Source organism: Dermochelys coriacea, chromosome 8 (assembly GCF_009764565.3).
Source record: "Dermochelys coriacea isolate rDerCor1 chromosome 8, rDerCor1.pri.v4, whole genome shotgun sequence".
Taxonomy (NCBI): Eukaryota; Metazoa; Chordata; order Testudines; family Dermochelyidae; genus Dermochelys; species Dermochelys coriacea.
In genome coordinates this window covers 54,628,129-54,651,131 of record NC_050075.1, presented here as the reverse complement: position 1 = coordinate 54,651,131, position 23,003 = coordinate 54,628,129, and the positions used below count along the sequence as shown (strand labels likewise).

The 23,003-nt window shown below is 44.3% G+C and overlaps 1 protein-coding gene across 1 annotated transcript in view; it reads right to left on the bottom strand.

Annotated features, from left to right (window-relative positions):
* Positions 1-17,725, bottom strand: part of LAMC1 (laminin subunit gamma 1) — a 142,743-nt gene extending 125,018 nt beyond the window's left edge. The window contains exon 1 of the mRNA XM_038412683.2: positions 16,498-17,725. Within this exon, the coding sequence (XP_038268611.2) occupies positions 16,498-17,494 (997 nt within the window). The 5' untranslated portion in view covers positions 17,495-17,725. The remainder of the gene's footprint in view (positions 1-16,497) is intronic.
* Positions 17,726-23,003: the final 5,278 nt, after the last annotated feature.

The window sequence follows — 23,003 nt, the reverse complement described above, 5'->3', positions numbered from 1 at the left end:
CCTTAACAATTACAAATAAATGTTTATCCCTCCTTACAATAGTCATCCCCGTCCCATCCCCACCACTACCACCCACCTTTGAATTTATTGGACACATTTTAGCATATGGAGGAAATTGTGTAGAAGATGAAAAATTCTTCATAAAATATACCATACAGAGGAAGAATGGCACAACTTCTGGTGTGATTTTGGACAAGTCCCTTATGGCAGATCTACATTAGACACGTTGCCCTGGGGTAACTAAATCTATCTAGTTTCATGACACATCCTTAACGCAGATGCATGTCAACAAGTTCAAACCTTGCTTAAAATCAGTTTAGCTTAATCTCTAAACTATTTTAGCTCACTTTTCTAATGTAGACCAGCACTTAGACTACTGCATGCCACAGCTGAGGTAACCATAAAATAACATTTTCTTTATTTACAGGAAAGTTGCTAGACTAAATCCATTAATGTCTGTGAGCCAGGCAATACTGTGGTGATGAGCACTACTGAAAAAACTTACAAATAAAACAAAATTTGTAAATAGGTAGTTGAGGCAGGAACTGTCCCATACATGCTTACAGTGGGGCACAGCATCATCACAATAGGACTATGATCCTGGCTGAATCTTTTGGAGGCTATCACAATACAAATACAGTATACTCCTGATTACCCAAATAGCATGGGGGACACAGATTTTATTTATGCAGATAAGCAGGAGTTCAGATAATTGAGAGGGAAGAGGCCATTCAGCAATGGGGTGGCCTCCCTGTGGCAGGGCTCATCCTTCTACCGCTTCCAGTCCTGGCCACGGAGCTCTGCTCTGCCCCTCCAGGACCGCAGTCCCTTCTGATGTCCCCCACACCTTGCGCCTGCAGGGATTGGTTGTTATCAGCCGGACAACAATGCAGGGAGCCCACTGCAGCTCTGCTGTCATGGCCATGCTCGCTCACTCACTCACTCACAGGACAGCGAGGCTGCAGAGGGCTCCCCGCTCTGCCACAGGACCAGAGTAACCACAGCAGCAGAGTAACTGCCCCCACAACTGCAGGCTTGTCCTTCGCCACCCCACAGTCCTACCTAGGGGTGTCTGCTCCGCTATCTGAATCTCCATATTATCCAAATCTCTTCCTTGTCCCCCAGCATCGGTCACACAGGCTGCAGAGGACATGTATCACATGCTGGGATCCAAGACAGGGGTTCAAGTAATGCAGATGTTCCGTTAGCAGCCATGGACTGCAGGTGAACGAGCGGCTGGGGAAGACTAGCCCCGGCCTCACCCCTTCTGCCCAAGGCCCTGCCCCACTGGAGCCCAGAGCACACCCTCCCCCCCAGCCTATGGCCACCAGCACCTCCCCACACCCCAGCCCTGGAGCGCCAGGTAGGCAGTGCGACATGGCTCCAATGCCCCCAGCTGTGGGCTTTGTGAGCACCGGCCTCAGGCTCTCAGCCACGGAAGACCATGTGGGAAGGCAACTGGAAGCAGACAGGAGGGAGTCTGGGCGCAGGGCGTGGGTGGGGCCACACCAGGCCGTTTGAGGAGGCACAGCCTTCCCCAGCCTATGCTACCCACCGCTCATGTTAGCAGGGTTTCAGATAGGGATGCAAAGAACACGGAAAAACAATAACTGTGTAACCAATTAAAATTCTATCAGTTAAACGTTTAACTGGGGAACTACAAGTGCAGGGGGTGCTGCAGCACCTCCACGTTTTAGGCAGTGCACCGCTGCCGGCCCCATGCCTGGAGGTCCTGGCTGCCAGACCCATGCCATGGGGCTCTGCACAGGGTGACAGCAGAGTCCTAGTTGCATGGCAGCAGCTGGGATCCCGGGTGTGCGGGGCTGGCAGACGGGACCCTGGGTGGAGTTAAATCGTCAACAGAAACCAATAAGCATCAAGCTTATTGGTTAACTGGTTAAACATTTACATTCCTTGTTCCTGATCAATGGGAGTATACTGTGCAATAATACTAGTCCCTAAGCTGTTTTGTGGCATGCAAGGGGGAAGGGGAGGAAAGAGACAGGGTGGGGCCTTGGGGCAAGGGGTTGCGTGTGGGCGGGAAGAGACAAGGCGGGGCCTGGGACTGAGCGGAGGCTGAGCTCCCCCAGGGAAAATTAGAAGCTGGCGCCTGTGTCCATAAGTACAGTAATTCAGTTTAACATGCCAACCCTTACACTTTCATAACTGTTTTTAAACTAATCGTTGGAGACTGAAACCCTGATACTCAGCTTAAGCATATTTATGTAAAATTATGCTTGTGGATTAGTTTTATTAAATTCCACAGAGGAAGAGGCAGAGCGAGGGCAGGACCACTGGGGAATAGGACGAGCGGGAGCAGGACAGAGCATGGGCATGGCTACAGCCCGGTGGTGCTCCAAGGCTGCGGTCAGCACGCCACCAGAGGGAAGTGCACCGCATCCTATTTAGAGAGGCTTAGCCTACCCAGGCCTCTTATACCCACCACCCATTATTTGCAGGATTGGTGCCCGAAAACGTACACAATATTTAACTTTACAGATATTACACTGGCAGGCGCTACAAAGTTAAGAATAGTGTTCTCAATTCTGCTTTTGTGCCTTCCTGTGCTGCAATTTAAGATTTGAAATTCCTGTCTTGTCAATTTGTACTGAAACTACCATTTTATTTAGACGGTTTGAGACTAAATCATATTTACTGCAATTTGCAGATTTCTGGAGAAATCAGCAACTCCAAGCTTTAAGAACCCTATATATATGGGGAGATTGCAAGGGACAAACTACTCCTTTATCTACTATATAAACCAATATTTGTAAAACAAACTACTCAATGTGAACATCAAATGACAGCTAATATTAAAAACTACAAACATGACTGCTTTTAAGTGTCAGGTCTAATGATAAATCCTGACAGCAATTCATACTGAGCACCACAAATAGCAGCTATTTTGTGCAGCAAAATGCCATACAATCCCAGCTCTCTCCATCCCCTAAAATAAATGTTCAGCCACGCATAGTATTCCCAAATGCCTCCTGTAGTGGCATCAGCATCCCAAGAAAGAAGCAGGAGAAAGGAATTAGAGAAAAAACATATAAAGAGCTTTAAAGCAACTTTATATAACTGCACTGAACAACTGCTGGCCATTAAAAAGCTGATCTCTTAACTACTCATGTTGAAACCTGCAAAATGTAAATCAAGCCTTTGTGAGACTAACTAAAATAGAGTCCCCTCAGGGCTCCACAAATACCACAGTGAAGTCACTGAAGTGCTCAGCAAACCATTCCCAGACCTTGATTTAACAAAGTCTCCAAAGGATTTCCTGACAAATCACAGTTAGTCATTTCTCTCAGATGAGAGATTTCTTCCAGATTAAATAATACTTACTTCTTTGTCAAAACACCACCTACATTATAGAAAGATTATAGGTCCAACTGATACCTACTAAAGCAGGGAAATTCACATTAATGAGCTAAAACTGTCTGACTCAACACACTATGCTCACATATTTGATGAAGTAAGCTGTAGCTCACTAAAGCTTATGCTTAAATAAATTTGTTGGTCTCCAAGGTGCCACAAGTACTCCATTTCTTTTTATGGATACAGACTAACATGGCTGCTACTCTGAAACCTGTCACATATTTGAGAGTAAATGTAACTGCATACTAAACAGTTAATATTCATTTCCAGTTTCATATCACTGCTTTGCTTCATGGCAAAACGCATTTATTTAGCACTTGGTTAAAAGAAATCATGTCCAGGACAAGACCTTCTCTTTCAAGCTTTCAATTCAAGTGATTTATAGACAAGTTAACAAGGGTTGTTTGTAATTGAAAATGACAGACCTTCAAGTATACTAGCAGTAGCAGGCGCAACTATTCCCAGATAAAATGCACCTGTGTCTTTAAAGATGCATAAACCATCTTATTATAAGAAAAAAGATACAAGTCCCCACTGGGCTGCAAAAGAATGCCTAAAATATTAATGCAAAAGCCAGACTGCAACTAAGATTTCATATATATCTAAGTGAGGAAATTCAAACTATAGTAACCACTTCTAAACCACCATCCAAAGCAGTACGTAGCAGTTAGTAATAGTATGTTTTGGTTGTGGTTCCCACAACCACCGTAAGTTTTGAACGTTATAGCTTCTGCATGCAGAATTTCAGCTATTCTATTACATGAACGTAGTTCTTTGCGTTTAGTTTTCTTTGTGGTTATTTCATAAGAGTTAAAGAACCAGCCTATGTTTTTAGTAAGGTAATTGGGTCAAATGCAACTGGAATCTCAAATGTTGTTGTGTTCCAAAAATAAATAAATAAATAAATAAATAAATGAAATTAAAAATGGTTGTCTCAAGTTTGTGTAGATAAAATGAGTTTAAATTAAGTTGTGTTGTATATGCCTAAGGACAAACTACTGATATGTATTTAAAAATCCTGGCTGCAGTGAATAAGTAGCAACTCCATCCTCAGGCTGATCATGAAAACTGGCTTCCTGCCTAGGTTTCCTTTTAAATGTCTTCAAATGGCAATCATGCCCCAAACTGTACTTCAAGGAGAGAGCATACGTAATCAGCCATGGTTACTCTCCTCAAAAAAAAATACAGTGCACTGCTAGCTGAGTAGTCAGAAGGACAATGTAGTAGCGTAGTGGGCCTGGTGCGAAAATAATCTATTTCTTCTAGAATGCACTTGTATTTACCAGGAAACTCAGGTATGCAGGTTTCAGAATAGCAGCCATGTTAGTCTGTATCCACAAAAAGAAAAGCAGTACTTGTGGCACCTTAGAGACTAACAAATTTATTTGAGCATAAGCTTTTATGAGCTACAGCTCACTTCATCGGACTACATGCATCCGATGAAGCGAGCTGTAGCTCTTGAAAGCTTATGCTCAAATAAATTTGTTAGTCTCTAAGGTGCCACAAGTACTCCTTTTCTTTTTGAGGTATGCAGTTATTTTTCAGTCTTGCGTTGAACACATTGGGAAGCTAGGCACTACCTGTCTACACTACAAATTTCAGCTGGGTTTGTAAATTGTGACATTAGCTCTAAATGGATTTGTCTCTACAAGCAACATAGTTAATACTCAGTTAACTGTGGCAACAAACAGTTTCACCCTTAGCATTGATAGAGACCCTAATCATGTCTCTGTAAAGTGTATGGACAAGCCTCTTTCTTCAAGCTCTCTGTGTAATAAGTCACACACACAACACATCATGATGCTGGTGGTGCCACTCTTTGTGCATGTCACCTGGGCACTATTTCTTGCTGAGATACTCTAGGATAGTTACCCAGACTGTCCCAGAATGCATTGGTGCGAATGCACAATTCAACAGTATTGTGAGAAAAGCTTCTGTATGAATACAGTTCATCTGTGTTTTATCTAAATAAGCCAGGCGAGGGTGTCACCAGATGCTTATAAAAACCAGGCTGAACTTGTAATGTAGACAGGGACTCTACTGCTTTGAACACCAACCAGTGTTCTGTGAATGTTGCTGCCATATTAGTAGAAGGTTTGAAACATTGGGATCAAAAGGCTCTGTGGCAGATGGAAAGAGTAGGAGTGCATGAACAAAGTGAAATGACAGTAGCAGCAAGACCCCTTGGGGAGGAGAGAAACAGGGATCAGTGTGGGAAAGTTGACGGGAAGCTGGGTAACTGGAGCAGGTCCAGGAGAGGGAAGATTAAGGAAAATAAGAAAAGAAAAGAGGACAGAAGACTGGGGGGAAATGAGAGCACAGGAAAAGAGACACAGGGCTTGTCTACACCACGCAGCTTTTAGCGACAAGGTTGTGTCGACACAGCCTCGTCGCTAAAAGTCAGCATGTGTAAATGCTCTGTCGGCACTTTTGCCAACAAAATACTTCCAGCACCGAGGAGCTGCGTTAGCTTTGTCAGCAGGAGAGTTCACACTGCCACTTGTGTCAGCAAAACTTTTGTCTTTCATGAGGGGATTTTTTAAGTACCCCTGAAAGAAAGTTTTGTCAACAACTTCACAGTGTAGACATACCTTCTTCAAAGAAATTTCTCACTGAGGGTATGTGAACGTGGGGCTCTCTCACAGTACTGAGATAACACAGAAGGGCTCGGTTGCTGCACATCCTGACTTTTGCTTAAATATAATAAACTTCAGCACTCAATTTCTTTTCCTGCTCCCTCAATGAATAAACTCTTTAAGGCGGTAATTATGTCTTGGGTGTGCATATAAACAGGCTCAGTGGCAATACTAACAGCAATTACGTACTAATTAACGTGGGTGGGAAATCATGAATGCAGCCAAAAGTTTCAACTGGGGGAGAACCACAAACAGGTAGGTATATTATACCCAAGCTTTTCATTGCTACCATTTAAAAAAAAAAAAAGTGCAAAGGAAAAAGTAGTCACATACCATCACTTTCTAACCCCCATCCCCTCTTTAAATTGAAAATTAATGGTAGTTTAGGTATAAATATGATCAAGTCACAATCACTTATAATGTGCGAGCAGAATAAAATCCAGATAAGTAATCTATATATGTGGTGTTTTTACAGGGCCAGTTTCACAAAACTAAAAACAATTATGAGCCAGATCAGCTAGGAGAAAGAATTTAATCAGAAAAACGTGAATGATAATTGGGAATCATTTAAGAATATCTTGGCTTACTAGATGCCCAAAAAGTCAATCCTACAGTTCAGAAAGAAGGCTGTACTGGTTTAAAAAAAAATGACCTGGTTTAGGAAGGAAGTGAAGGAATCTATAAAAATAATATATAACAAATGAAAGAAAGAGGATGAATATAAATCAGAAGTTAGAAATAGTAGAAAATTGATAATGGAAGCAAAAGGACACAATAAGTATATGGCCAGCAGAGTTGAGGACAATATGGAGGAGTTTTTAAAATATATTAGGAACAAAAAGAATCTTGACAATGATATTGGTTCATTACTAGAGGAAAAAAGTAGAATCATCAACAATAATGATGAACAGGCAGAAGCATTCAATAAATATTTCTGTTCTGTATTTAGAGAAAAACAGATGATCGAGTCTCATCATATGGCAACAACACTCCTTCCATTCCACTACTAATTCTAGAGGATGTTAAACAGAAGCTACTAACATTTTAGAAGTGTCTAATAGCAGGTCCAGAAAACTTGCATCCAAGAGTTTTAAAACAGCTGGCTGAGGAGCTTCCTGGACCATTAATGTTCATTTTCAAAAAGTTCTGGAGCACTGGGGAAATTCCAGAAGAGTGGAAGCTAATGTACCAATTTTTAAAACGGGTACACAAGATGACCTGAGTAATTATATGCCCCTCAGCCTGACCTCTATCCCAAGCAAGATAATACGAGATTGGCCAATATGAGACTCAATTAATAAAGAATTAAAAAGGAGAGTAATGTAATTAATGCAAATCAACATGGATTTATGGAAAACAGATCCTGTCTAACTTGATATCTTTTTCTTTTTTAAATGAAATTACAAGTTTGGTTGATAAAGGTAATAGTGTTGGCGTAACAGACAGACTTCTGTTTGACTTGGTACCACATGACATTTTGAACAATATAAAATTAACATGGCACACCTTAAATGGATTAAAAACTGGCTAATTGATAGGTCTCAAAATGTAATTATAAACGGGGAATCATCGTCAAGTTGGTGTTTCTAGTGGGATCCTGCAGGGATCAGTGCTTGGCCCCATGTTATTTAACGTTTTTATTAATGACCTAGAAGAAAACAAAGTCATCTTGAATAAAGTTTGCAGATGACACAAAAATTGGGGAAGTGGTAAATAACAAGGATGACACGTTATTGATTCAGAGCAGTCTGGATCACTTAGGAAACTGGGTGCAAGCGAACAATATACATTTTAATACAGCTAAATGTAAATATATACATCTGTGAATAAAGAATCCATGCAGGCTATCAGGAGCCTATGAAATCTGAACAGAACATGCAATCACTCATTCATGCAAAGACTGTGTATGGAATTCATGCAAGGATGACTGGTGAAGGTGCAGAGATGACTCCAGAGCATTCAAGGCTAAAAACTGTCTTACCCAGTTTACACTATTTCAGTACAATGAGCCAGTGAACTGCACTTCTTACAGAAAGTCGCTACCAAACAGCATAACGTCACACATAGTTTGACACTTACAATTTTGCTATTTCTGAACAAAATTTCTACCACATCAGTACACACAAAAGATTTAAATCTACAGCAAGGTTACTGTTCTTCAAATTTTCAGAGTATGAAGAAACTGCCCCCCCCCCCGGGGGGGGGGGCAGGAGAAAGCTGGAAAAGCAAAAAAAGCACACTCCAAATAGCTCAAACTCAGCCAGATTATTTTTTAAGTTCAATTCTAACCTAAAAACAAGAAAGAAAAAACTACAAAATCCACAAGAACCTGCAAACAGAAACTTGAAATTACTGTTCCATCTCAACAATAACTATGCTGCAATACTCCTCCTCCTCCAACACATTTTAAAGATAAAATTTATAGAGAAAATACACTTTAAAAAAAAGTCTTAGATGTACTGTAGATTCATAGGTTACAAGGCCAGAACAGACCATTGTGATCATAGCCTGACCTCCTGTGTAACACTGGCCATACAACTTCCCCAAAATAATTCCTTTTAAAATATACATGTGGGCATATGTAATGTTTTGTATTAGAGCATCTGTATTTAGACACTTCACCTTGAATGGTCCCTTGAAACGTGTGTTAACTACTTATGCTAAACAATCTGTTCCACCTTGTATTTAGGGGGACATTCTGAGTACGTTTCCTAGACCTGAAAGATTTATACGATCTGAATGAAGAAGAGCTCTGTGAAATCTCAAAATCTTGTCTCTCTCACAAACAGAAGTTGGTCCAATAAAAGATATCACCTCACCCAACCCACCTTGTCTCTAACACAGCTACAAAAACACTGCATGCAGCTTTTGTATGTAGATATTCACATGACAATCATAATGAGAAGCATGAAATGCCTATGAAATCCAATTCTGACTTTATATGAGGCTCATTAATAATACATTTGTCCAAAACAGAAAAGTTGAGAAAACCAAGTTATTGTTGTAGGAAGAAGATTTCTTTCTTCCTATAACAAATGTCCTGAATAAAAACTCCAAACAATGTATAAAAACAAAGATAAAAATGACTACATGAAATCTTAACTTCTCAAGACCTTCCTTCCCTTTATTAGCCGTATTTGAATTGAGCCATCCTATACAATAAAACACATTACTAACCGCAATACTAAGAAATTCCTTTTTTTGGCATTTGTAGTAGGTGCCGGCACAAAAGTGCAATTCGTATAAAGGAACCCTGACATTTTAGTGGTGACTGCAACAGGTCAATGCTGTTCACAGGGGACCATTAGTACTGGACACACTATCGTGATGTATCTGTATGTCCTTGAATGTATGATATTTAAAATAAATGATTTATTAATTTGGGGACATGAGAATTTTTAAAAGGTATCTTGGTGCTTCTATTTTGAAATTACGCAAAGAAAGCTAAAGCACAAAATGACTAACTTATCTGAAAGAAGTTCCTAGTTCAACCTAGACTTTTACCCTTATTCAGTTCTATATGTTAAATCAGAAGATTTTTAAAATTAAGGCCTTGTCTACACTGGCAAGTTTCTGCACAGTAAAGCAGCTTTCTGCACTGTAACTCCCGAGATGTACACACTGCCAAGCCACTTAGTGTGCATAAACTGCTCAGTTGCTCTGTTTAAAAAAAAAAAAAAAAAAACACACACCACCCCAACAAGAGGCATACAGCTTTCTGTGCCGTGGCGATTACAGCGCTGCAGTGCCAGTGTAGACACCGTGGCGATTACAGCGCTGCGAATGGCCTCTGGGGGGAGGTGTCCCACAATGCCTGTTCTCACCTCTCTGGTCATCAGTTTGAACTCTACTCCCCTGACCTCAGATGACCAACCGGCATCTCCACCCTGTAAATTCCCTTGGAATTTTGAAAGTCCCCTTCCTGTTTCCTTGGTGACACGTGCAGTGGTCTCAGAACATCTTTCCAGGTGGCCATGAATGCTCCACACACCAAGCGATCCCCTGGTTGGAGCAATGCCAAGTTGCTAGACCTCATCAGCATTTGGGGAGAGGAGGCAGTGCAGTTCCAGCTGCGATCCAGCCATAGCACATATGATACCTACAAACAGATTTCACGATGCAGGACAGAAAGGGGCCATGACTGGGACACAGTGCAGTGCAGGGTCAAAGTGAAGGAACTGCGGAACGCCTACCACAAGGCGCAGGAGGCAAATCGCCGCTCCAGTGCTGCACCCAAGCTGCCACTTCTACGAAGAGCTAGACACGATACTCAGTGGCAACTCCACCTCCACTGCGAAGACCACTGTGGTTCGCATGCCAGTCGAGAGTGGACCGAGCAAGAAGGAGGAAATCTTGGACGAGAATGTGGAGGGGGACTCAGAGGCAGAGGATGACTTAGAGGTCAGAGACACATGCAGCCAGGAACTCTTTTCTACCCCGGAGAAGGCTAGCCAGTCACAGCTGTCAGAGAAGCGCAAACAGGAGACGAGGCCCTTGGTAAGTGGATTTGATTTGGGAATCGCCAAAGCGAATTGTGGGGGGTAAGAAGATTGCAGAAAGCAGGCTTGTCTCCCACTGCATGCCTAATCTGAGCAGCGGAACAGGCTGTTGATTGACTCCCTCACTTCATGGGAATCTCCCTCAGAGATCTCCAGGAAACTTTCATGAAGATACTGGGCAATCTGCTGCTGCAGGTTCTTCGGCAGAGCTGCTTTGTTTCTTGCCCCATTAACAGTAACTTTCCCGTGCCACTGTGCTGTCACGGGGGTGTGCGGAGAAACCATTGCTGCACACAGGCAAGCCGCATAGGAGCCAGGCTGGAAGCCGCAGTCTTGGAGAAGACCCTCCCTTGATTCCCTGCTCACCCTCAGCAGCTAGATATCTTCCATAATGATCATATCCTGTGGAAAGTGTGAGGACAGGAATGATAATCAGGCCCCTACTACAGTGCTGGCTCTCCCCAAGAGCCACATGCCCAGTGTACAGCAGGGTCCGGGAAGACAGATTTTCCCTGCCCCTGCGGCTAGTCACCATTTTGAGGCTCACGTGTGCTTGCCTGGGGTCAGACAGTTAGTGACAAGTGTGAGAGTACTGGCTGTGTTTTAAATCACTGAACTAGTGTTCTGTGTGTTGCAAACATTACTGCTTCTGTAAAATGTTGTGTTTAAACTTCACAGAGATGATCTTGGGAGCCCAGCCTCCTTCTTTGTTATCGGCGGCTGAACGGCTGCACAGAATTAGAAAGCGGCTAAGAACTAAGGAAGACTTTCTGCGTGATATTATGATGCGCTCCGCCGCCAAGAAACAGGAATTGAAGGAGTGGTGGGACAGCGAGAAGAGGGACTGAAAGGAGAACGCGGCACACCAGAATGAAGCCATGGACTGGCTCTTAAATGTTATGGAGTGCCAGGTAGACATGCTCAAGGCAATACTAGCTCTGCAAACCAAGCAGCTCTACACCCACCCTCCCCTGCAGCCGCTGTCACAGAACTCTTTCCCATGCTCCCCCCAGACACTGCCAACACAATCTTATCAACCTCCTGGCTCCAATCTATATCCTCGGCATTCCAGTCCTCCCCCTTCACGGTCCAGCACTGTGGACTCCCACTACCCACTGCACTCAACACCCATCCCTCCTCAGTTTGGCCCTGCTGAAGTACAGTACCCACTGCATTGTACTGCAAAGAAGAAGGCTGAATATGATCCCTGGACATACAAAAATCTTTAGCTGTCCTGGGACCTTCCCTTCCCCCATCCCCCTCACTACCGAGGGGTTTTTTGTTTGACTCTCCCCTCCAGTTGTTATTTTTTAATAAAAGAATTGTTTTGGTTTTAAAGCAATCTTTATTCTATTAACTGAAAGCAAATAGAGCCCTGCAAAGTAATATACAATTATGTTAAACCCTCATATTGCATCATGTGCACCAATCACCTCCTAGCATTACAAGCACTGCACTCCTGAGCATAGCAACAAATATTAGTGGCTTTCAGCTTCAAATTGCTGCCTCAAGGCATCCCTGATCCTTATGGCCCCCCGCTGCGCCCCTCTAATAGCCCTGGTCTCTGGCTGTTCAAATTCAGCCTCCAGGCGCTGAGCCTCTGCGGTCCAGCCCTGACTGAAGCTTTCACCCTTCCCTGCACAAATATTATGGAGCGTACAGTACGCAGCTATAAGCAAAGGAATATTGTCATCGGCCAGGTCCAGCCTTCCACAGAGGCAGCGCCAACGAGCTTTTAAACGGCCAAAAGCACACTCAACAGTCATTCTGCACTTGCTCAGCCTTTTGTTGAACCACTCCTTGCTGCTGGCAAGTCGCCACATGTATAGCTTCATAAGCCATGGCATTAAGGGGTAGGCAGGGTCTTCCAGGATCACAATGGGCATTTCGAGTTCCCCTACGGTGATCTTCTGGTCCAGGAAGAAAGTCCCAGCTTGCAGCTTCCTGAACAGGCCAGTGTTCCGAAAGATGTCTGCGTCATGCACCTTTCCAGACCAGCCTGCATTAATGTCTGAAAAGCCCACAGTGATCCACAAGCACCTGAAGAACCATTGAGAAATACCCCTTGCAATTAATGTACTTGGTGACTAGGTGATCTGGTGCCAAAATTGGAATATGTGTGCTATCGCCCCTCCACGCAAAGCCATCCACAATGTCACGCATGATGCCCCGAGTCACGGTCTTTCAGAGCAAAACCTCATTAATGGCCCTGCAGACTCTGTCAACACGAGTCCAACGGTCGACTTTCCCACTCTGAACTTCTCCAACGGCAGGGCAGCTCTCATTCTCATGTCCTTGCAACACAGGGCTGGGGCAAGCTCATCACACAGTCCCATGAATGTGGCTTTCCTCATCCAAAAGTTCTGCAGACACTGCTCATCATCCCCGACATGCATCACGATGTGATCCCATCACTCAGTGCTCATTTCCCGAGCCCAAAAAGAGGCATTCCACTGTGGTCAGCACCTCCGTGAGTGCCATAGGCAATCTTGTGTCGTATATAGCAAGATCAATGTCACATTCCTCTCGCCTTTGTAGTTTAAGGAATAACTCCACTGCCACTCATGACGTGTTGGTCAGAGCAAGCGGTATACTGGTTAACAGTTCGGGATGCATTCCTGCAGCCCGAAAGAGGCAGGGTGTGCAGTACACAAGCCGTTGAAAGATGGCACCAGATGCGGACGGAAGCACAGGGATTGCTGGGATGTGAAGCAGTGCATCACGGGGCATTGGGACAGGACTCAGAATGCCCCGTGACCCCCTCAGCCTTACCACAATGCTTAGCGGCAGAAGAGGAAGACGTGCTCTGTGGGATAGCTGCCCAAAGTGCACCGCTCCAAATACCGCTGCAAGTGCTGCAAAAGTGTGAACAGACTATTGTACAGGCAGCTGACCATTTAAGGGAAACCACTGTTGTGTGTTCACACTCTCTCTGAGCAGTGCTGTAACTCCTGGTGCTGTAACTCTGCCAGTGTAGACATGTCCTAAGTCTGCCTTTTAGTTACTCAAGCACCAAAACAGCATCTGAACCATTTAATATTTAAAAAAAAAAAAAAAAAAAAAAAAAACACCACACTTCTCTTTCCTCCACACTGAGATAGCTTAAACAGCTGAATCAATTTTGATGGAATTTCAACAGGATCAAGAGTTTGCTTCTAGGTTGAAGCCAAGCTTAAGAAGTTTTATTCCAAAGCTAATTTTTTTAAAATACTCAAGTGACTACGATATCCTGCTGCTGAATGCTTAGACTTAAATTTCTAGTCTTCTCTTTTAATTGACAAGAAATATCGCCTCGGTAAAATATTTATATCTCATCCTCAATACACTTGGTGTTATATAGTACCTTAGCTGCCAAAGAGCTTTTCAAATCACATATACTTCAGCTACCACCGAAGCACAAGTCACCTCATGTTAGTGAATCTAACTTTAAAATAAACTTTACTACATCCTAGGTTTCAGAGTAGCAGCCGTGTTAGTCTGTATTCTCAAAAAGAAAAGGAGTACTTGTGGCACCTTAGAGACTAACAAATTTATTAGAGCATAAGCTTTCGTGAGCTACAGCTCACTTCCGATGAAGTGAGCTGTAGCTCACGAAAGCTTATGCTCTAATAAATTTGTTAGTCTCTAAGGTGCCACAAGTACTCCTTTTCTTTTTACTACATCCTGTTACTTTTTAACATGCCAAAGAGTAGTTGTTTTTTTTTTAATTTTACAGTGCTAGATCTCCCAGACTAACAGACAGCACTGTTCCCTATAGAAGTTTGTTCAACATGACCAAAAAGTGGAATTGTTTAATCTAACCCAGAACCCTTAGCAGCAACCCATCCACTTTAGATAGAGTAACAGAATAGCGAACACATGAGCACAGAGAAAATCTAACACATTTACTGCCGGAAGTATTTATTCCATGTCCTTTGTTTTTCTTGTCAAACTTTCCCTTTCTGAATTCCAAGTCTGATGTCTACAAGCTTATCCTGCTTTGTGCATTAAGAATGAGACAGTTATTGCTCTGCAGATAGCAGGAGTTGAGATTTATTGCAAAACCCTATGTTTAAAGTGTTTGTTTCAAGCACAACGAGATCTGAATCTACAGACTAACTGGCAAGCCTTTAACTTAGCAGATCCTTAAGCACTTCCCTACAGTTTTCATTTATGATTTGTTTATACACCTGTTAATTTTGAATGTATACATTGCCAAACTTCATAAATATAATTACATTTAAAAAAATGCAACCCAGAAGCATGAAAAGTATTTCTAGCACTGAATCAAAACCTTTGCTAAGAAGACCCCATTCAATTAAAAAAAAAATAAAAAAAATCAGTAAACACACAAATCAAAGAAAGGGAGAATCCAAAGAGGATAGCTTGCTAGTATACAGCAGAAGTCACTTTCAGTAATTTATTACCAGCTGGGGCAGACACATGTACCTTTGTTTTCTGTATGATAGGATTAAGCTTTGTGACCTTTAATTAAATTTGAATACCACAAAGCAAGAAGTTAACTCTGTGTTAGAAAAATCTTTAAAGTGCCAGACACACACTGCAACATTATGCATGGTCTGGATCCATCCCTCTCATCCTCCCTTCCCCCCCCCCCAAAAAATAGCTTATTCTGCATTTTTTGTCAGATTTAAATTTTTTTCCTTTCTTTACTATGACTAATCTGTTCAGTGGATGGGAATAGGCATAAGTAGCCATGGAGATCGCCAAGTTTCAACACAAAAGTTATGGGGCAACTGGCCCTCATCACATTATCTCAAGAAAAATTCAGACAGGGTCCTTTTTAGAAGGCAAAAAGGAAAGGATGAAGAGCATGGGAATGGGACAAAGTTTCTGAGGGGTTGTGGTGGGTCTATTAGTTTAAAGGGGTGGGGCGGAGGGGGGGAAGGAGAAGAGGAAGTAGAGTCCCTGTCTGGGAAAAAGAGAAATCATACAACTCTATGGTTTCAGAGTAGCAGCCGTGTTAGTCTGTATTCGCAAAAAGAAAAGGAGTACTTGTGGCACCTTAGAGACTAAGTCTCTAAGGTGCCACAAGTACTCCTTTTCTTCATACAACTCTAGTACAGGAAGCAGCGAGGGGACAGGGGAGAGCTCCTGTTCCTTTAGGACAGGCAGCCAGAAAGCAAGAACTAGATTTCTTATTTAGGAATTAAGTGCAGAGATGGGTCAGATCTGCAGGAGAGACTCTACTAGTGGAGGATATTTTGGGGAACGGGAGGAGGAATAGTGAAGCCTCTGGACATGCAGGAACAAGAAAGGAAAAGGTGGTTTTTCTGTTGATTTAAGCACTAGGAACAGGATGGTCGTGCATGAGATGGCAAAACCAGCAGCGCATACAGATGGGTCTTTGCTAGTGCGGGTTGCAAAGGGAGTGGTAGTGATCATCCGGCACAGGGACCCCAATACAATGCAGACAGAAGGGAATGATTGAGGAAGAGTGCATAGGTATAAAGTTACGATTCTTTTATGTTTTTACAGTGCGGGTCACTGAAGTTTTAGAAGCAACACAAACTATTAAGAAGAGCGTTAACAAGCTTGGTCTGAAATTAGCCCCGTTCTTTTCATCCTTGAATTCCAAGCACTCACACTTCCCTTCCCTCTTCCTCTCCCAGGCCAATCTTTGCTCTTCAGTTTGCTATTGCGGGAAGCCTTACACGCACAGCTGGTTATTCCCCAGCCGGGTTTGGAAATGCATACACGTAGCCGTGGCCCTAGTGGGGCAGATGGCAGGGACGAAAGCGGGGTCGCGAGTCCGTGCTCTTGTAGGACAGGGGCACCGCAACGCAATGCAGAGAAGTGAAGCGAAGCGTGTGGAGGGGGAAGGCACACACGGGTCCCCACTGTTCCTGACTAGGAGAAACTGGGGAGACGGGTCCCGGTCCCTCAAGGGCAGCCCCTCCGCGCCTTTGCGGGAGAGGGAATGGCCCAGGGCGGGGACAGACGGAGCAAAGGGCAGCCCCCTGCGGGGGAGGGTCCCAGTGACTTACCCAGGTGCAGAGTGAGGTTGATGGCGCTGGGGTACTGCACCCCGGCCAGCATGGTCTGGCTCTGCCACCAGGTGGTGTCGGCCTGGTTGTAGTCGGTGAGGAAGGCGGCGCCGTGCTGCAGGTGGGGCTGGGTGGCGTCGCACAGGTGGCAGGACTTGGTGACCCCGGTCACGCCGGTCTGCACGCAGTACTCCTCGGCCGGCGAGCCGCACGTGTTGGTGGCCACCACAGTCACGTTGAAGGCGGCGTTCACGAACTCGGGCATGCAGCGCTGCGGCCGCCCGCTCGCCTCGTCCGCGCATTCGTCCATGGCGGCGGCGCAGCGCCCGGCCAGCTCCAGCAGCAACAGCAAAGGCAGCGCCCCGCGACCCATCCTCGGCCGGCACGAGCGACGCCTGCGCGCGGCGCGAGACCCAGCAGCAGCAGCCGACACCCAAGCGGCTCGCGCCGGGAGCGGACGGGGGCGCGAGACGCGGCGGCGGCGGCGGCGGCTGGGCTGGGCTGGGAGGCGCGCGCTGGCTGCGTGCGAAGAGCCAGCCTGGGAGCAGCGAACGCTCGGGCGGCTCCTGCTGCTCTGCGGCTGTTCGGGCAAAGGGGGAACGGGCCCGGCCGGGGGAGGAGCAGGAGCCGGAGCCACAAGGGGGTGGGGGCTGCGCGCGCGGTGCACGCTGGGAGACACATCCCTCCCCCTTCCCGGCCGGGGCAGGGGGACTTGGGTCCCAGGAGCACTCGGTTGTTTCCGTGGTGACCCCCCCCCCCCGCCCTGGAATGCTTTGGAGGGCGGACGAGCGAATGGGGACTTAAAGGAGCCGCGCTGGGGAGCGGTGCACCCACAGGGCTGCGTCTCTAGGGGGACAGGGAGCTGCAGCCTATGGATCCCCGCAGGACAGGGCTTTGCGGGGCGGGGGCTGCACTCCCCACTCGGGACACGGCTGCCGACGCCCGCCTCCGGCCCGTAGCAATGCAACGTTACCCGCCCACGGAAATCAAGTAACATTCAAACGCTCCAGCTGGGTGAGAATTCCCCTCTCTGTATCAAACCCGGAGTGCGGCGGCGGCGGGGGGGTCGCACTCTGGGCACCCCACCCCCCTGAACTAGCTGCAGCCCCACGAAAAACGAGCAACGCCACGGTGGACTCCATGCTGCTGAAAAGCCTCCTCTGCTCCTGCTTAGCTCGGCACTCTCTGATCTCAGGCTCCCAACCTCTCCCTCGAGCACTGGAACAGTCTGGCAGATCACACAACATGCAAGACAATATTAGGAATGAAGGATCATAATTAGAATAACTAGGATAAAAATTCTATGCTGTGTTGTTGTAGCTGTGTCTGGATAGTAGAGAGACAGGGGTGGGGGGAGGGAGGAGGTTAAATCTTTTATTGGACCAACTTCTGTTGGTGAGAGAGACATAGAATCATAGAACTGGAAGGGACATAGAGAGGTCATCTAGTCCAGTCCCCTGCACTCAAGGCAGGACTAAGTATTAGCTAGACCATTGCTGACAGGTGTTTCTCCAACCTGCTTTTAAAAATCCCTAATGATGGAGGAGACTCTACAGCCTCCCTAGGCAATTTATTCCAGTGCTTAAGCACCCTGACAGTTAGGAAGTTTTTCCTAATGTCCAATCTAAACCGCCCTTGCTTCAAGAAGCCCATTGCTTCTTCTCCTGTCCTCAGAGGTTCAGGACAATAATTTTTCTCCCTCCGCCTTGTAACAACCTTTTATGTACTTGAAAACTGTTATCATATCCCCTCTCAGTCTTCTCTTCTCCAGACTAAACAAATCCAATTTTTTTCAATCTTTCTCATAGGTCATGTTTTCTAGACCTTTAATCATTTTTGTTGCTCTTCTCTGGACTTTTTCCAATTTGTCCACATCTTTCCTTAAATGTGGCACCCAGAACAGACACAGTACTCCAGTTGAGGCCTAATCAGTGTGGAATAGAGCGGAAGAATTGCTTCTCGTGCCTTGCTTACAATATTCCTACTAATACATCCCAGAATGATGTTTGTTTTTTTGTAACAGCGTTGCACTGTTGACTCATATTTAGCTTGTGGTCCACTATGACCCCCAGATCCCTTTCTGCAGTACAGACGCACTCTGGGTTACGCAAGACCCGACTTACGCAAATTTGCACTTACAGAAAAAGTTCTGTAAGCTAGAAACAGAAGGGGGGGCCGTTTTGCGTAACGTTCGGGTATACGTTTCCAATTTACATAAAATTCGAGTTATGCAAGGCTTTCGGAATGGAACGATTGCGTAAGTCGGGGAACGTCGACTCCTAGCAGTCATTTACCATTTTGTATGTGTGCAACTGTTCCTTCCTAAGTGGAGTACTTTGCATTTGTTCTTATTAAATTTCATCCTATTTAGACCATTTCTCCAGTTTGTCCAGATCATTTTGAATTTTAATCCCATCCTCCAAAGCACTTGCAACCCCTCTCAGCTTGGTATTGTCCACAAACTTTATATGTGTACTCTCTACGTCATTATCTAAATCATTGATGAAAATATTGAACAGAAACAGACCCAGAACCGATCCCTGCAGGACCCCACTCATTATGCCTTCCCAGCATGACTGAACCACTGATAACTACTCTCTGGGAATGATTTTCCAATCAGTTATGCACCCACCTTAGAGTAGCTCCATCTAGGTTGTATTTCCCTAGTTTGTTTATGAGAAGGTCGTGCGAGACAGTATCAAAACCCTTACTAAAGTCAAGATATACCACATCTACTGCGTCCCCCCAGCTACAAGGGGGGAAGTGGAAGGGAAGGGGGGATGCTTTTGAGCCACACAGAGCTCTTCCTCGCGTCTGGAAAACTTACTCAGGGTGTCACAGCTAAATACATGATGGAGTGTATTTAGCTTTGAAACTAAGTTTCCTAGAGCTGCAGAAGATCTCTGTATAAGCTGAAAAGGTTGTCTCTCTCACTCACAGAAGTTGGTCAGTAAAAGTCATTACTTCACCCCCCTCCTCTGTCTCTGACAAAAATTTGTTTTAAGTTATACAATCATTAAGATGAATCAAAAATGAGAATTCTACCAAGCCATCTCGCTATCTAGAGGAGATGGCAAGTTACGAAAAAGTGAGTCAAAAAGTAAATCAGTCACTGAGTACAACTTGCAAAATACGTATCAGTACCTAAATACATTACATTAGATCTGAATTTGGCTCAGAGTAGATCGGTCAATGCTATGCACAGCTCATGTGGCGCCTCATGGTCTCGGACACCATCCGATGGTCCAGGGACATCTATATAGAACACATCACCAGCCACCGACAGTACCAGGAGGTGTGAGCCAGAACGACATCGTGCATCAACTACGAGAAAGGGACCTAGAGACTTTTTCCTTTGGACCATATGAACTGGAACCATAAACTCACTGAACATTAAATCTCACCAAATGAAGATAAATCCATCCTCATCATCGTATCCACTCATTATTCTCCACACCTGAACATAGCCATTATATGAACAACATACCCCCATATCTCAATGTCTATACTTTGACCCATTAACGTTTTACCCCCAATCAGGGATATTGCAGATTATGTATTCCGTAAAAAGAAAAGGAGTACTTGTGGCACGTTAGAGACTAACAAATTTATTTGAGCATAAGCTTTCGTGAGCTACAGCTCACTTCATCAGATGCATTCGATGAAGTGAGCTGTAGCTCACGAAAGCTTATGCTCAAATAAATTTGTTAGTCTCTAAGGTGCCGCGAGTACTCCTTTTCTTTTTGCGAATACAGACTAACATGGCTGCTACTCTGAAACCTGTATTCCGTATGCCACCCAATCCTAAACCAAACTTCGCACCCCTTGATAATCTGTACCTTATTCCCTGATAACCAGAAACTTCTATGCTTAAACTCTGTACCATTTTCTTTTTAACATCATCTTAATAAAATTATTAAATTTGTTGGACAAGATTAGAGCACTGTTTCTTAGCCTGGCTCCCCCTTCTAACCTCTGCTCTCCTCACCAATAAAATTTTGGTTGTCCAATACCCTGATGCCATTCAGTAAAATACAGCCACTCCCGCAGGGAGAAATCCTCTCACTGAATGAGGTGCAAGTGGAGTTTCAAGCAACATGTAAGGAGGGAGTTTAATACAACTTTAATAAGTCATACAAGTCAGGGTGAGTTCAGGCCCCCAGAAGCTAGACGGCTTTAGCTGCTTTAAAATGCATTTGAGGTATTTCCTGTCATTAAGCTTCTTTGCACTTTAGTCTTTTTTTTGTAGGGGAGGGGGAAGGGAGGAAATAAAGGAGGAAGTGAAGATGCTGGGAATGGAATACATTTTCCCCTTGGGTACAAAAACTAACTGTAAAATTTAACCAAATTGCCTGTTTACTTTAAGTTCTCTGTAGCTTCCCTTTAAAATACTTTCTTTAGCTACATTCCAACATCCTGATGAATCATAGATTTTTAGTGTCCCTATGACTCATCTTGCAGCCTCTGGGCCAGAATATCCTGAAGTTTCAGATTAGGATTTAGCAACTGAGGTTCCTAGGAGAGTGGAAGGAATAACAGGAATATGTGGGTCATTTTCAATATTTACCCATTGGCTTCATTAACCAAGAAGCAAAGTTTTATACTTTTTTTTATAATAGTATTAATTTCTTTAAAATTTTACTAACTGACTCTTAGAAAAGCCAATTTCAAAAAATCTACTTGTGATTGTAATTTTATATGTTTAGGTGTTTAACATTTCTATGTCTCCCTCTAGTAGTGCAGTTTGTAAAAATTTGCAAGGAACTATTTTAAAGGCTATTAACATCAAGAAACTTAAAGTTTGTCAAGATTTTTAAGTCAGTTACTAGTTGCCAGTGAGACTTAACCCTAAAAAATCTGAAAGTATACCAGGGTTTTGTTTTACTTATGGGGCTGGGAGTGAGAATCATAATCAGCCTTATAATAGAACTCCAGTTGCAACTGTAACTACTGCTTCTGCATAATGAATCTTTACCTTACTTTTGTGAGGTAGATAAGTATTATCCTCATTTTACATATTGGCAAAACTTAAGCAGAGAAAAGATAAGGGACTTACTCAAAGCCACAGGGTAAGTCAAACAGAACAAATAAAGAAAACACTCTAAATGATCATAAAGAATGGCAGAATTATATGTCTTTTTGTCAGATTAGTGTATTCCCCTCCTCTTTTTTAAATTCCTAATAAACTCATCCTCCTGAACATCATCCTGTCTGAACCTAGATCTCTGTAGTGCTTGGAGGCATCAGCTCTGCCAGACATGGCTACAGACTGGGTTCTGATTTATTGCTACTAACAACGAGACAGCTATCACTATGTGATCTCCCTGCAACTTTTCAGATTCAGGAATGCAGACAAACATATGTTTGCTCTTGTGTAAACCCAGATCTCCTGCTATGTAGAAAAAGGGTATTTCTCCAGAGATTTGTTTAGTAAACAGGAAACGTCACTCTGTTAGATATGAGCTGATTGACAATTGAAGAAAACTGACATTCTCTGCATCACGTTTATACTTCATAGCCAAGAGCCTTATGTCTACAGTAGAGTGAAATGCTAGATCCCTCATAGCAATACCATACTAGTGCAGCTAGTATTCCAACAGCATCAGCTTCCTCAACATAGTACCACACGTATTTCAGTTTAAAATAATTATATTTTGTTAATTTAAAATGAGAGAATTGAGAATACAGCATTTTGGTGTAACAGCATGAATGGTTAATGAAGGCCTAGATCGGGATGGCCAACCTATGGCTCAGGAGCCGCATGTGGCTCTTCAGAGTTTAATATGCAGCTCCTTGCATAGGCGCTGACTCTGAGGCTGGAGCTACAGATGCTAACTTTCCAGTGTGCTGTGGGGTGCTCACTGCTCAACTCTCTGCTCTGCCCCAGATCCTGCCACCACCTGCCCCAGATCCTTTCCCCCAAGGCCCCTGCCCCTTCCCACCAGAGCCTCCTGCATACTGCAAAACAGCTGATTGTGGTGGCGGGAGGCATGAGGAGGCACTGATTGGCAGGGCTGCTGGTGGGCAGGAGGCGCTGGGGGCTGGAGGGGGTAGCAGATGTGGGGGGGCTGCTGACATATTACTGTGGATCTTTGGCAATGTTCATTGGTAAATTCTGCCTCCTTCTCAGGCTCAGGTTGGCTACCCGGGCCTAGATTGTGCCTGGCCCTGCACAAGTGTGCAAAAGGGGAAAGGTACAAGGTATCCATGCCCAGGAACTGATTCTAGCTAGTATTGCAAGCCTCTAAAAAGGGGACAGGTGTAAAAACAAACATGGGGGATCCTCAGGGTTCAGAAAGCAACATAATGTACACAATCACCATCAAACTGTAGAAAAAAGCAATGATTGTGAATATCAGCCTCAAGATGTAACAAAAGTACTATGGCTTTGCAGCACAAGCATGTCGTCATGGCTAAAAAAAGATGCATTTTTACTACAGATTAACAAACATGTTAGCAAAAAGAAAAGGAGTACCCGTGGCACCTTAGAGACTAACAAATTTATT